Raw genomic sequence first — 14,472 nt, forward strand, 5'->3', positions numbered from 1 at the left:
AATGATATTATTTTTGAGACAGAATATGATTTTTCTGGAATTGTTCGACATTTGGAAAGATATGATTTTTCTAAGTCGAAGTATATATTTATATGTATTTTTTGGGCCTTTATTTTAATTAATATGAACTTTTAAATATTATATTAAGGTTTTTTTTAGTTTGCGCGCCACATGTTGCCGTTCGATTCGTCGAATGACGACAAATTAGAAGTTATTTTAATGATTGTCGACATCCAATCATTAATTGAGTTAATGATTGGTGTCAGTCAATCATTTTAGCACACAAGCATCGCTTCGCAATTTGCGGAGCGATGATTGCAATCAATACTAACGAAAAGCAACTTTTGATTTTTCTGCGCAGGGTGACATGGACAAACAAAAAAAGAGCCTTTTTTCGTAATAAATGCAGCAAAGAATGAGGGAGACAAGAAAAAAATTGACTTTTCTCATTCTCTCTCTCTCTTTGGATTCTGATGGCGTGATGTGGCGCGCGCCACCACCATTAGTGAAAAAATTATTTAGCGCGCCTGACCTGGCGTTCGCTGACGCACCACCACGTCGGCGCGAATCTTCTTCTTTTCTTTTTTTTTATTTTCTTTTGTCCATTTGTCTTCCTTCTAGGTGCACGTGGTGCGAAAAATGACAGGCGCTGCTCGGGATACGAAAAGGATGCACGAAAGACCAAGCAGCGCAGAGTCCAGGGCACATGGACTTCTCAACGTGCACAAAAAATGACGACAATGACAAGGAGAGAGAAATTTTCAAGGGCTAGGATTTCTTCAACTTCAAACGCCCATAACTTTTGATCTACAACTCCGATTGAGCTGAAATTTCCAGCCTTGCTTTGTCTTCCCCTCCTTTTTTTATTCATCCCTTTGATCTATTACTAGAGGCCTGAATCATTATAAAATTCATCTTGAACTTGCTTCCTACTTTTGTGGGCTGATTAAAATATAGTGAGTTTTGAGACCCATCAAGAGTGTTCTTGGTGTCTTGAGCGTGTGGAAAGAAGTATTGGAGAAAAGGGGGAGCTTACCGGCACTCGTAAATTAGCGTGATCCTGGTGTAACATAAGGATCTAAGGTAAGTGTCTTTACCTTGCGTTGTCTCTTTCCCGACACTATAAGTAACATAATTAGAATTTATAATCGTACTTTCAGTCTCATTTTACTCTCTTTACTCGTCTCTTCATCCTCGCCACCATACCACTCCACATCCAATCACTATCATCATTTATACCATCTTCCATCGTCATGTCCGTCACGTGCACTTAATCTTGTCTTTAACTTAAATTAACTTATAACTTACGTATTTTTAATCGATATCACTAGCTCACATCCTCGAATCTTGTTTTCATCAATCCTCGTTGATAATCACTAGTATAAGAAAGTAATTCCTTGATCATCTTTCCCTGTGAAGACGATCCACGCTCATCACTAGCTAAGTATTTTTAAGTACGGTTAAATATACTTTTATTGAATAATCTCAATCACCAATGGCGAATTTTAACACTAAAATTGAGATTATGAATGATCATATTTGGATAAATAAATAGATGAAGTTATAATATTTGTAACCATAAAATTTTATAAATTAATATTGATTCATCAAGTAATAACCAATACTCAAGGCTTCCTTGCCTTATGAAGAATGTGTTACAGGGTTGCATGCAATGATGGGTGGGGTTATGAGTGAAAGAGCAGATAGAATGATGTCGTTAGGGCAGGTAATAGAGAGGGAAGCGTAATGTGTAGGGTGAGCTATAAAATCATATTTTTTTGTACCAATCGTAAATGAAAAAAATTATTCACAAAATTTGAGAACTCTATATTTAATCATTATACCATCATTGCATATGATCCGGTACATGTTGAGTTTGTTCGTTTCAATTTTACTTCTACGATTTGAATTACTGAGGTAAACTACTCCAGAAATCTTCACCATTGTTTCCTACTTTTCTTATTTTCTGGAATTTTTGAAGCACGGTAGCATTTCAAGATCAAAATATGTGAAGGGGTAAGAAGGATGATAAGTACATACATATGTGTAATATTTTATGCATATAAATATTATTTGTGTAATGAGTGTACTGAGAAATGATATGATGAAGGGTTTTGTATGTATATGAAATGGTGGACGGATTAAAATAAGGGTTTAGAGAATATATTGATGTAAGTGCGAGGAAATCACCTTAGATCCTTATATTACATCATGATATATGAAATTTACTGACAGGAAATCCCCTCCACTTATATTTTGTTGTCAAACTTCAACCGACAATCAGAACATTAAGAAATATTGATGGATCATTAAATCATCTCTTTCACTTGACCTACCAATGTGGTAGAAATTCCAAGATGGTTTATACATGTATACATGGTTCTAAATGGGGATATACTATTTTCTATTGGTGTAGGAAATATTGAAGAATGTGTCCTCAAAACTTCAGCTCAAAAGTCCTTCTGGATCTTTAGATATTGCATTCTGAATTTGAATGATTCTGAGCATTTTATTTCGCTATCTCCTCCATTGATCCACTTGTCAAATCACCAGCATGTCAGGCACAACAGTCTGCATCCAGAGATTCACAAAAGATTCTGTCACAAGTTCCAGAATTTACAAATGTGCTTTAATATCAAACTAACATGAGCCAAAACCATATTATCAGACTCATCAAAATGTGCATCTCATAGTATGCATGTGAAATTGTTTACTTTTTAGTGAATCCAATATGACCACATGTGATGGTGGTGATGATGGTTTACCGGTGCATTTATTACCATTTTAATCATTATTATTCCTCATGATGACACATGCTTAACTTCATGTTATATTTATTTTAATTTTAATCTATTTTTTTCTTCCACAGCCACGTGTCCTTGAGTCGAATCTCAATAATTGTGACTTTAGCAAACACATTTTCTGATCATGTGTTTTTATGCATTAAAAATACATTTTTTAAAAATGATTAGTGGATTATGGTGACGTTTCATCATGAGTAGGGTAGCCAGTCATTGATTGCGGCAAAGGGGATCACAAACCATTTTTACTTATTCATGTTTAATGATATTACTAAAGGGAATTTTTGGTATGATTAAAATGTGAACTATAAATGAGTAAAAATATCCAGTATCAACATTCACTACCATCCACATAGTGGCGACATTTAGGGCAATATTAGATATCTGCTATATTGACAAAGTGCAGACTAATATCAGATTTTGGCGTCTAATTTTTCACTTTTTTCCAAGTACTTGATATAGTGATGTCCTATATTGGATATCAAGAAAGGTGCTAATTGGTGAATACTAGTCGTAGGACTCTGGGTTGTCATGATCAATCCCTTCTACAAAAATATTCCCTCAGTGCCTTTGGTTTAAAAAATGATTTGTTTGAAAAAACTGAAATATTCCAGTTTTTTTTCTTTTTTCCATATAGGAAAATGCATCCTTAGAAAAGTAATCTGATATCAAGTTCTCAGATATTTATTTTAGGACATTGATTTTTTATATGGATTTTGATTCCCGATAATCGGTACTGGCATCAGCCACTTCCCAAGCCCTATAATATCTGTCACAACATTTGATAACAGTGGATATTTCATATGCATCTGATATCCAATGACTGGTATCTTTAATCATCTTGATTTCATCAATATCGAATATTGGTCGTCTAATATCAGACATGCAAACACTAGTTCCTTCTTCCCCTCTCAGATTATCATCTGTATCCCTTTCTCTTAGAGATCCCTAGTTCAATTGATACTAGACCGTCAAAATCTTTTTCTACCATAAAATTCTAATATATAGAAATTTTCCTTCTGCTAAAACTCTGTTGCACAATCATCTATTGTTTTTGCCTATTTCCAAAAGTTGAGAAGTATTCATTGAATTGTATTGGATAAATGAGTTTATATTGGGAAATTGTGTAAATTAAGTTGGTAAGAAAATTATTGGCCCAAATAATATTAATAGATTTTGAAAATTAGATGGAAAATAAATTTTTTAAAAAATTAAACTTAGTCCAAATTCTTCTGAATTTCTCATTCCTAGTCCAAATTCATTAGTGGAACAACAAATATTACTTCAAGAGGTTCAATGGCAATGTCTTCCCCTTCATTTTTTATCATTATAACTGATCTAGAGTTTTATTTATCGATTATGATTATTTCTTTTGGAATTGCATAAATTAATAAAATATATGAGCGTCAATCACCCACGTGGATAAGAGTTTCCCTTTCTAGCCTTCAAGTTTTCATCTGATCTGCGGAATAATAACATCAAAGCTCATAGTTTCGACTCCCCCGATAAAATGGGCACCCCTGATATCCGAAGGGAAATGTTCCTTTTCTAAAGGAAGTGTATCTCTGCATTTCAGTTTGTTTGTTTGGGGCTATTTTAGGATTCACATAAAAGGAATTTCTGCTTTTATTGATTATTTGACTATAGTTATTTTCATAATGTTCTGGCAGATTCATCGTGTTCCTCAGATATTCTTTCTTTATTTTCACGAAGATAATTTTTGTTCTTAAAAAAGTGTGATCATTCTTGTTCTTCTTTCGATGTAGCATGGGCAATTTTATTGTTTTGGATGTATCTCGTTATATTACAATTAAAATTTTCTTAAGATAAATATTTATGTGGGCCACAAATGGACTACATCTAATTAATAAAATGCTCCATGAGGATGATCGGAAGGGTTTAATCTAGTAGAAAGGCTAACTCCGTGAAGTAGGGACCTTACAACAACAACTAGGGAATAATGACAATATCCCTAACTTAATGGAAGTAGACGATTCAAGATACTTAATCAAAGTTTAAGGCATGGATTCATAAGGTCAACAACCATTCAGAGCAAATCAACAATTATCATGAACCAACAATTATCTCACAATTAAGGCGTCACAGGGTAACTTGGAGAAGGGATCCAATATGTTGGTTGTTCTGATGTTGATCTACAGCTCCACAGACAGGTATGAATGAGAAAAGTGGAAGGTGTGAGAAACAGATATAATGGGAGTGAAAGAATCACTTGGTGAGAGAAGATGTTCACGTGTCACACGAGAAGGGTGGAGGTGCGGTGATGAAAATGAATTCACAAGTTAGATGTGATAAGGTGTGAGACAGGATGAAGATATGAAGAAGAGAGAAGATGAGAGTCAAGATGGAGCTAATGGGGATGAAATGAAGATGTGTGGCCAATGAGGTCAAGGAGTAGATGTTAAGAAGATGATGGCAGAAGATAAGGTATAGAGGAAAAGGAGGGAGCAACCCAAGAAGAGCTGATCAATTTACAAGCTACGAGACCTATCTTTTGGATAATCTTGTAAGGACCAAAAAACTTTGGGCTGCACTTTTCACAAGTATTCTTAGCCAATGATTTCATTCTGTATGGTCTCAATTTTAAATAAAACCATATCACCTTCCAAAAAATCTTCATCTCATATGTGCTTATCTCTTTGGGTTTTCATTCGTGATTGGGCCTTTGCCAAATGCTGCTTTGGGGTGATAAGAGTCTGATCCCTCGCATACATGAGTTGGTTAATGGAATCAAATGGGGATGTGGTTAACCCATAACGGATAAGTGAGTGGGGGTCTCTACCATATAGTGCTTTGTTGGGTAATCCTTCAGTCAAATCCATGGTGATATCTTTCCAAACTTGGTTGGGGATAGGTAAAGGTCATAATAACCCTACTGGTGACAGCGTCAATGATTTTTGTTGCTGGCATACAAGGCATTGATTCACATATGTTTTGATAGTTTTTCTCATTCCTGGCAAGGAGACTTGTGAATGTTCTATGAAATACCCCATGTCCACTGATAGTTGAATCATGAAGTTCTTGTAAGATTTTAGGGATCAAGGGATGAACCTAGCGGTAGGATGGTTCTCCCTTAACAGAGAGTATAGTTAGGAAGTCGACCACTGTCCAGCTCTATTCCTTTGAATATCTCTCCAGGTTTGGGTCACTTATGACTTCTTGAATGAGCTTTATCTTGTCCAATCAATGTGTCACAAAAATAAAATTGCACTCCCCTTGGGTATTTTTTTGGGACCTTGACAAAGCATCAACAACAATATTCTATTTCCCATATTTATTTTGTACGATAAAATCATATCCCGGGAGCTTTGATACCCATCGATGATACTGAATTGGCACTTCTTTTTTATCATAGAGGAATCATAGGCTAAATTAGTAATTGTAGATTGTAAATTTGTTGAACATTATAGAATGCTTCCATTTTTTAACGACCCATACCACAGATCTTTTTCGTACTCCAATTTGAATCTGGTTTGACAGTGGAATTCTTTGCTGACGCAGGAAATTGGGTGGTTATCTTGTAATAGTACTGCACCCACAACCATATATGATGCGTCTGTCTGAAAGCCGAAAGGTAGAGTGAAATTTGGAAATCTTACTACTGGGGTTTCAGACCATGCTTGCTTTAACATGAGAAATTATTTATCTGCTTCTTCTGTCCATACAAAAGAGTTCTTCAAAAGGGTTGTCAGTGGTTGGGCAACGGCATCGCGTATAATATCTTTTTTGGCCCTAAGAATCCTCCCAATTCTTTCATTGTAGAGGGTTTTATCCATTGTAGAATGGCTTCAATCTTGGTTGGATCGATTGAAATTCCTTCAACAGAGGTACCATGTCCTATGAATTTAATATAGTTGCACCCAAACTTGCATTTCTTGGGTTAATATGAAGGTGGTTTTTTAAAGTAACTCAAATACAGCAGCAAGGAGTTGTTCATGTTGTTGAAGATCCTTGCTATACATCAGTATCTCATCAAAGAATACCAGTATAAATTTGCAAAGATGCTTACAGAAAATTGAGCTCATGAGAGCCGGAAAGGTTGCCGGGGCATTTGACAATCCAAAAGGTATCACTCTGAATTCAAAATGTGCATGATGTGTTTTAAAGACATTTTATGAATGTCACTAGGGTCCATTCGCACTTGATAATTTCCAGACTTCATGTCTATTTTGGAAAAAATAGTCATCCATGTAGTTCCTCTAACAGCTCATCAACCGTGGGTATTGGAAATCAGTTTGGAATTGTCGTTTGATTTAGAGATCTGTAGTCAATGCAAAGACAAAATCCTCCATCCTTCTTCTTGACTAATAGTGTTCGGCTTGAGAAACAGCTATTAGAATGATGAATAACATTTAGCTCTAGTAATTCCTGAATTAGTTCATCAAGGATGTTTTTGTGTATGTGTGAGTCCTTGTAAGGTTTTTTTATCTGGTTTTGACCTTGGGATCAGATGTATTTGGTGATCACAGATTTCTGGGTGATGGTAATGTATTCGTTTGCTCAAAAACATGAGGATAATTTCTTTTTATCAAAAGTAGGCAATGATCAAGTGAAAGAGCATGTACTTCTTGAGAATTTGTGGTCAGTTGGCCCTTGATATCATTGATATGGTGGATGGACTCCTCCCACACCTGTGTGCTTGATTGATATCAAACTGAGAAAATCTGAGGGCATTTAATTCTGGATCAGCTTGTTTAGTATGGATCTGACCCTCCCAATAAATCTTGAGCATCAGATGATGGTAATTGCAATGGAACCATCCAAGGATATTCAGCCAAGGAATTCCTAAAATCATGTCACAAGTGCCCAGTGGAAAAGGGATAAACTTTTGCACGAAATTAAGTCTTTGGAAATTTATAGGAATATTAAGACAAAATCCATTCGGTTTGTCTGAAAAATCCGTCACCCAAAACAATGCTGAATTTGTGATATGGGTGAATCTGAATGTTGAGCATCTGGATCACCTTTGATTGATAAAGTTATAGGTGGCACCCCCCATCAATTAGAATCCTTACCCTGTGGTCAAAAAGGATTCCCTGTAACCTAAAGGATATATGGTTGCTTTGTGTCGATGGTATAGTCCCTTGGATGGACATGAATTCTCTGCTAATCAGAGGTTCTTCATCTAGTTGCATTATATCTTCCTCAATAATTGGCTGATCTTCTTCATCTACATCTTCTTGAAGCCTGTAAATACTTAACTTCTTTTAGCATTTATGACCAGGTGTGTACCTCTCATTAAAATTATAACATAGCTCTTTTTCTTTTCTTTTCAGAAATTCCTATATAGATAGTTGGGTGATCTTCTTCTTGTTCCCCTTCATGATATTTCATTTGTGATAGGATTCTGAGCGATTCTGGGTTGTTGGTTTGAATATTGGTCCTTCCCTTGATTTGTATAAGTTTCCCTCTCATTACAACGCCCGAGATCTATAGTGAGGAGAGCTTGTTGATCATGTTCCTCAAGGATGGCTAAGTTGCTTTCTGCTTCAATGGAGTAATACATAATTTCTTGAAACCATAAGGTCTATATTTGTTCAACTCAACTATAACATATGGTTTTAACCCCTTAGATATGCAGTTTCTTGAACATTTGATGGTATATGAGAAAGGAAAGCAGACAGATCTTAAAACTCAGATCTATACTCTGACATAGTGTTTATCTGTTTAAGGTTCATAAGTTGGGTGCACAAAGATCTTGAAGAAAAATAGTACCTTTTTTTGAAATGCTGGTGAAACACTTAGCCAATGATCAAATACAAAATTATCCTTCGTGTATATGAACCAACCTTGTGTTGGCCCCTCTATATGTAAAGAAACCAACTGAGACTTCTCTTCTTCTTTTAGTCTATTGATTTTGAAATACCTTTCTACACAATTCAACCACATTTTTTGCATGGGATCCATTGAAATAGCAAAGGTCTCTTGAAAAAAGAAAACTTTTTGCTCGGACGAAGAATCTTGAGTCATCTGAACTCGCCCATACCTCGTCGTATCCCTTGGGGCAGCTCTTGATGTGGAAGAAGGATATGTTTCAAGCTTGGAATTCATCATCTAAAGTTGTTATAGAATTCCTGTTAATATTTCCACTGGAACTGGAATGTCTTCACTTATTGATTTTCCGTTATCTTTTTAATCCCCCGTAGTGATGACCACAGTTGAATGCACGTTGGCTCCCTCTTGATCAGAACTGAGCTAATCAAATTGATACCTGATCTGTTAGCAGATTGATACACCATCGTGGTATCAATTAACAATTCTAATCAAATTCTAGATATTCTGATATTGATGTCCAATGTGAGTTCAACTCTTGAGAATTGTAACTTGGTGAATGGGGATTGAGGAAGATATGGATGGCTCCTCCTTGACGAAGCTCCCTCCTCGGATCTCAGGCTCCTCCTCCCAAGCAAAGCTCCTCCCTCCATATCAGTAGATGAGGACTCCCCTCTCTGCTGTTCTGGCCTCCTCGACAGTGTAACTATTGGACTTTTTAAGAAACAGAAAAGATGATTTACCAGATTCGTCATCTCTTATTTATAGGGATTTGTCTCTTCCCCTCCTTTATTGGTCAACACATGTGGTCAACAACCCATTAACCCGCCCTTTGCTTCCCCTTCTTGTCCACTTCTTCAAATAGAATCTATCATGTTCTCATTGTCCATTGACATACTTTTATATAATTTTCCATAGGATTTTGTGAAATTCCTGTTGCATTCAAATCTGAGCATCACATGTCATTCGTCCAGTACAGTAATTAAAAATATTAACAAAAGATTTAATTGAGCTTATGCATTATGGATAAAGCTCGCCTCAGGCTGTCCATCTATGAATTTTTCCATTACAGAATTCTCAAATGGTTTTGCTATTTTAACTACTAATTCATCCAGAGAACTAGTCATTTTGAGCCCTTCATGCATTCTAAATTCTCTCATGGGAATGAAGTTGGTGACTTGGGGGAGTAAGTCCTTTTGTGCATATTGTTTTCTATGAGTTGATAGGTCTTGGTTTTGTTACTGAAGTGTGGTAGGAACTAATGCGTCCTCATAATATTTGATAGGAAATGGTGTAAATCTCTTAGTCTAGGAAATATCTTATGTAGGTGTTGAGTTATGAGGATTGAATTATTTTTTCTTGTTTGATTTTGTTTCTTTTGGATAATGTTATACAGCCTCATGTCAATGTTTTTAATTAAAAAGGACCATTATGATTCAATTTGAAAATTATTTTACTTTGGAGGTTATCTAAAGGTTGTAATCTTAGTCCAGAATTGTAGGTATTTTTTGTTTTAGTTTTTGCAAGCAGAGACTTGCTTGTCCCATTTATCCCCTGTTTTTGGACTCTATATTAATGTCTTATGTGCATCTTGAATTTTCAAACTTTTCTCATACATATTGATGTCAATCTTGAGTGCATTCAGTATTTCTAATTATTTTCCTCGTCCATTATTATCTCCTTCCATCTGGTCATTTTGGTTAACTTTTCATGCTCCTTTTCTCTGGTATATGGTTGTAGTAATTAGGGCTTCTGTTTATATATCATAATTATCCCAAACCGGGCCATATAGCATTTTCCAATGTTGAGTACTTCTTTGATTTCCTGTTCCATCACCCCCCATAATAGAGCAGTCCATTGGATTCTGATTGTTCTCCTTTATTTCACCCAGTTCAGTGAGTTATAAAAAATTTCCCAACTGTTCACTTTCATGCACCGCCCATGGATCACAAATGATCCAAAAGGTATTTTATGAGGAAATATATCTGGTGCCAACCCAATTTTTTCGCATTTGGATTTTTTTTTCTATTTTCGTATTCTCGTAGCTAAAACACAACTAACACAAGAGATCCTCTTTAATGGGCAGATCAATATTTTTCCCAATGATACTTGATATTCCACATTCCGCTAAGATTGTTTCTACTAGTTGATAGTCTATATTTCCCCTCAGATGAAAATGTTGAATATCTAAGGTGCTGTCAACATGGGATACATGAGATCCATGCTTCGCTTGTTGTTTATATGATAAAGGCCTTCTTTGGATTTATGAGGAAAAATAAATGAGAAAATAATAGACCCTCTTTATACTAACATCTACAGAAATGAAGCACTTTTTGTCATGCAGGTCAGACAGGGTATACGACTGTTTCAATGGAGCTTTTGCGCAGAACAGTTGACCTACGAATGGGGGAACCAAAATCTGAAATTAAAATCTATGAAGAGCATAAACACCCGGATCAACACAAACTGGATGATACATAAATAGTGACTTGAAAAGTAGTAGAAAAAGCAATTACCTTAAGAACAAGAAGTGATCACAACAAATTCCCAGCCCCGAATTCAAATAAAAGCACAAAAAGTATTATCCGGCTCCAAAGGAAGGTACCAAAGAGGCAAAAAAACTTCATATGTTTCTTAAACTGATACTCAACCGATAAGGAAAATGGCAAACCCAGTCGATCAACATAATGATTCCCAGAATTTCCAAGAAATATTGATGCTAACCTTATTCAATGACATCTGCATCTAGAACTGTCTCTATGGGGGACCATGGGTGTTCCTCTCTTCTCTCCTTTCTTCTACCCAATAGATTGGACCTAGGATGTTAAGATGTTTTAAAGAACAAAATTTTCATAAATCCATTCATGGAATGCACAACTTTATGATTCTCATTCATACATCATTTAACCAAGTTTCTCAAATTAACAACTTCCAACAAAAAGATATCCAAGCCCCATTTCATCAATTCCACTTCTGACGATTTTCTTCTGTCTTGCATAATATAACAGCACTAGCTTCTAGTTGACTCATCAAATGAGCCAGAAATTGGCAATAATCTCTCCAACCAGAAAGAAAATGAACCTCAAGGATGCAACCAAGAAATTATATAATATCATCATCAATTTCCTTAGTGAAGTCTTGTATCTTAAAATCTCCCAATATTACCTTAATGGTTATATCAATATTATACATCTCTCTAAAAAAAATATAAGGATGAGAGAGAGAGAGTAGGGAAGACAGAGATATAGATTGATAGACATTGGGGAGAGAGTAGGGGAAATCTAGAGGTAGATATATAATGTGAAAGAGTAGGGAGAGAGTTGTGGAAATCGAGAGATGGAGAGAGAGGAGTGTAGGCAGAGAGTAGGCGAGATATATAGATAGACATAGAGATATATATATATAGATAGATAGATATATAGATAGATAGATAACAGAGAGAGAGAGAGAGAGAGAGAGAGAGAGAGAGAGAGAGAGAGAGAGAGAGAGAGAGAGAGAGAGAGAGAGAGAGAGTGGGGGAGAGGGTAGGATATATATATATATATATACATAATATAATATAAATAAAGAGAGAGAGTGGGGGAGAGATGGAGATGTATACATAGAAAGAGTGGGGGAGAGTGTGGTTGTTACATATGTACAGAGAGATGGGGGCAGAGAGAGAGTGGGGGAGATAAAGAGATAGATAGTGAGAGTGGGGGATATAGACGAATAGGTTGAAAGATAGATAGAGATAGAGAGATAGTAAGATAGATGGATATGTAGGAAGAGAGAGGGAAAGATATAAAGAGATAGAGTAGTAAAAATAGTCAGACAGAGAGATGGACAGACGTAGATAGATAGATGGATAGGTAGATAGATAGATAGATAGATGGATAGATGGATGGATAGATTAGATGTATAGATAGATAGATAGACACATAGATAGACAAACAGATAGATAGATAGATAGATAGATAGCGGGAGAGAGAGACAAATAAATAGAGTCAGACTGGCGGGAAAATCTGTGTAGCGAGAACTCCAGTTTCGAGCCGAAGACAAGAACGAATGCCAGCGTTCACTCTCCTCGCCAAAATCCTCCTCTCCCAATCTCCCAATCGCTCCTCCATTGAATCCTACAAGGTAGATTTCCCAACCAGGGGGAGAAATTCGCGCGGAAGATGGACGGATCTGGCTCGGAGAGTCGCGATCGAGGCGAAAATCCGGCGGAAGCGGCGATCGTCGAGATCTCTGATGCAGTTCCGCCTGCGGCACCAAAGAGAACCCCCAGGAGGTGCGTGCAGAAGAAGATCAATTTCTACTTGCCTGCCGGCGAGGATTCGCCTGATAATCGTGTGGAAGAGGTGGAGGCGGATGGTGAATCGTCGCCTGATGAAGCGGAGGGGAGAAGGAAATCTCGTCGGAAGAATCGATCTAGATCTGCTGGCAAGGTGATAATTTTCAATTCTGATTTAATTTTCTCATTTTTTTATTATAGTTTTATCTAATTCGTAGAAAATTATTCCGTTTTCGGGATCGCCTGCTTTTGCGTTCAGATTTTTATTTTCGATTACTGACTCGACACCGCTTCAACTCATCTTTTTATGATGAATTGACGACGGCTTATGCGATAGTATTGAATGCTCTTTAAGTTTTAGCTCCAATTTCTAATAGTCCTCAATCTTGTTCACAAGTTACGGAGTGCATTCAATTCACACTAATTCTGATCCTTCTCAAGCCATCTTACTTTGTAAAGCAATTCACATCAATACAATGGCTTTTGCATTCCATAGGAACGATTTGGAGAAACTAATAAGTTGAGAAAAATACAAACCGAATGTCTTTTCAACATCCTCAGGATCCATGTCTACTCTTTTTTTGTCAGTATGCTTAAAGTGTTTTTTTCGGTGCATTCATTTTTCGAATGTTGAATGAAAACATCTGATGTATAAGACGATGATAAGGTTGAATGCGACCCATGTCAAATTGTACAAATCTAGAATCGTGTACAGAAGGTATGGGTTTTAACCTTTTACTGTGAAAGTATTACAATCCTTGAGGTAGGCTTGAATCGGGGGAATGGGGCTAGACAAGAAGTGTAGATGTTCGGGGGGGTTGGAGAGTAGAACGTGAATGGTGAGAAGGGTCAAATGGAAGAGACAGGGGTTGAATGGGGGCAAGCTGCCTGAAGATGTGGTGAGTTTGAGACGATCACGAGGAACGGGAACTGCAGAGGGAGAGAGAGGACTTAGACATCAAAAGGAGACACAAGTCCTTACTTCATTCTTATTGGCTGCCCTCCTAAAGCGAGGGCTGCCATATTTAAAGGAAATACACGTGTCAAATGACTAAAATGTTCTTGTAAGCTAATAAGAGGAGACTACCATTATAGAGGATGAGGATCATATCAGAAAGATTGACCGATCTTCGACTTGTTTAACGATCTGCAATATAATCAATCTGAACTCGTTACATTAATGCATAACTTCTAAATTCTGCTCTCACAATATCCTCTGGGATCTGGCTGAAAACGATGTAGCTTGCCTTTTTTGTAGTAAAGAGAAATCTCCATGAAAAACACAATGCGAATAGTTGTCATTGCATGCCAAAACACTTCAATAGAATAAAAATATGTTGACCCTCTGTTCGTGCGAGATGAAACTGCACTTTCTGATGATAGTATGGCGCTTCTTACATGTGCTTATTTTATAATTTGCTTGCTGTTTCGCTAGATTCCAGTGATTTGCAAAGACTCTGGACCAAATATGAGAGGCAAAAAATCATTGCTTGTATTTGACAAGGGTAAGCAAGGTACCCAACGGATTCTCATAGTCTCGTGCCTTCCTTTCTTCCTGTCCGTTTAATCAACCTTTTTCAGCTGAAATTATTGCATAAAATTTCC

The 14,472-nt window shown here is 36.6% G+C and overlaps 1 protein-coding gene across 5 annotated transcripts in view; it reads left to right on the forward strand.

Moving 5' to 3' along the window:
* The first annotated feature begins 12,565 nt into the window (after window positions 1-12,565).
* Window positions 12,566-14,472, forward strand: part of LOC144710957 (P-loop containing nucleoside triphosphate hydrolases superfamily protein) — a 29,139-nt gene continuing 27,232 nt past the window's right edge. Inside the window, exons 1-2 of one of the 5 annotated variants that reach the window (XM_078584814.1) lie at window positions 12,566-13,021; window positions 14,303-14,381. In XM_078584814.1, the coding sequence (XP_078440940.1) occupies window positions 12,752-13,021; window positions 14,303-14,381 (349 nt within the window). In that variant the 5' untranslated portion in view covers window positions 12,566-12,751. Of the gene's footprint in view, window positions 13,022-14,302; window positions 14,382-14,472 lie in introns of those variants that run through there. The other 4 variants (XM_078584813.1, XM_078584815.1, XM_078584816.1 and 1 more) reach the window with 4 other exon arrangements.

The sequence above is a fragment of the Wolffia australiana genome, chromosome 13 (assembly GCF_029677425.1).
Source record: "Wolffia australiana isolate 7733 chromosome 13, ASM2967742v1".
Taxonomy (NCBI): Eukaryota; Viridiplantae; Streptophyta; class Magnoliopsida; order Alismatales; family Araceae; genus Wolffia; species Wolffia australiana.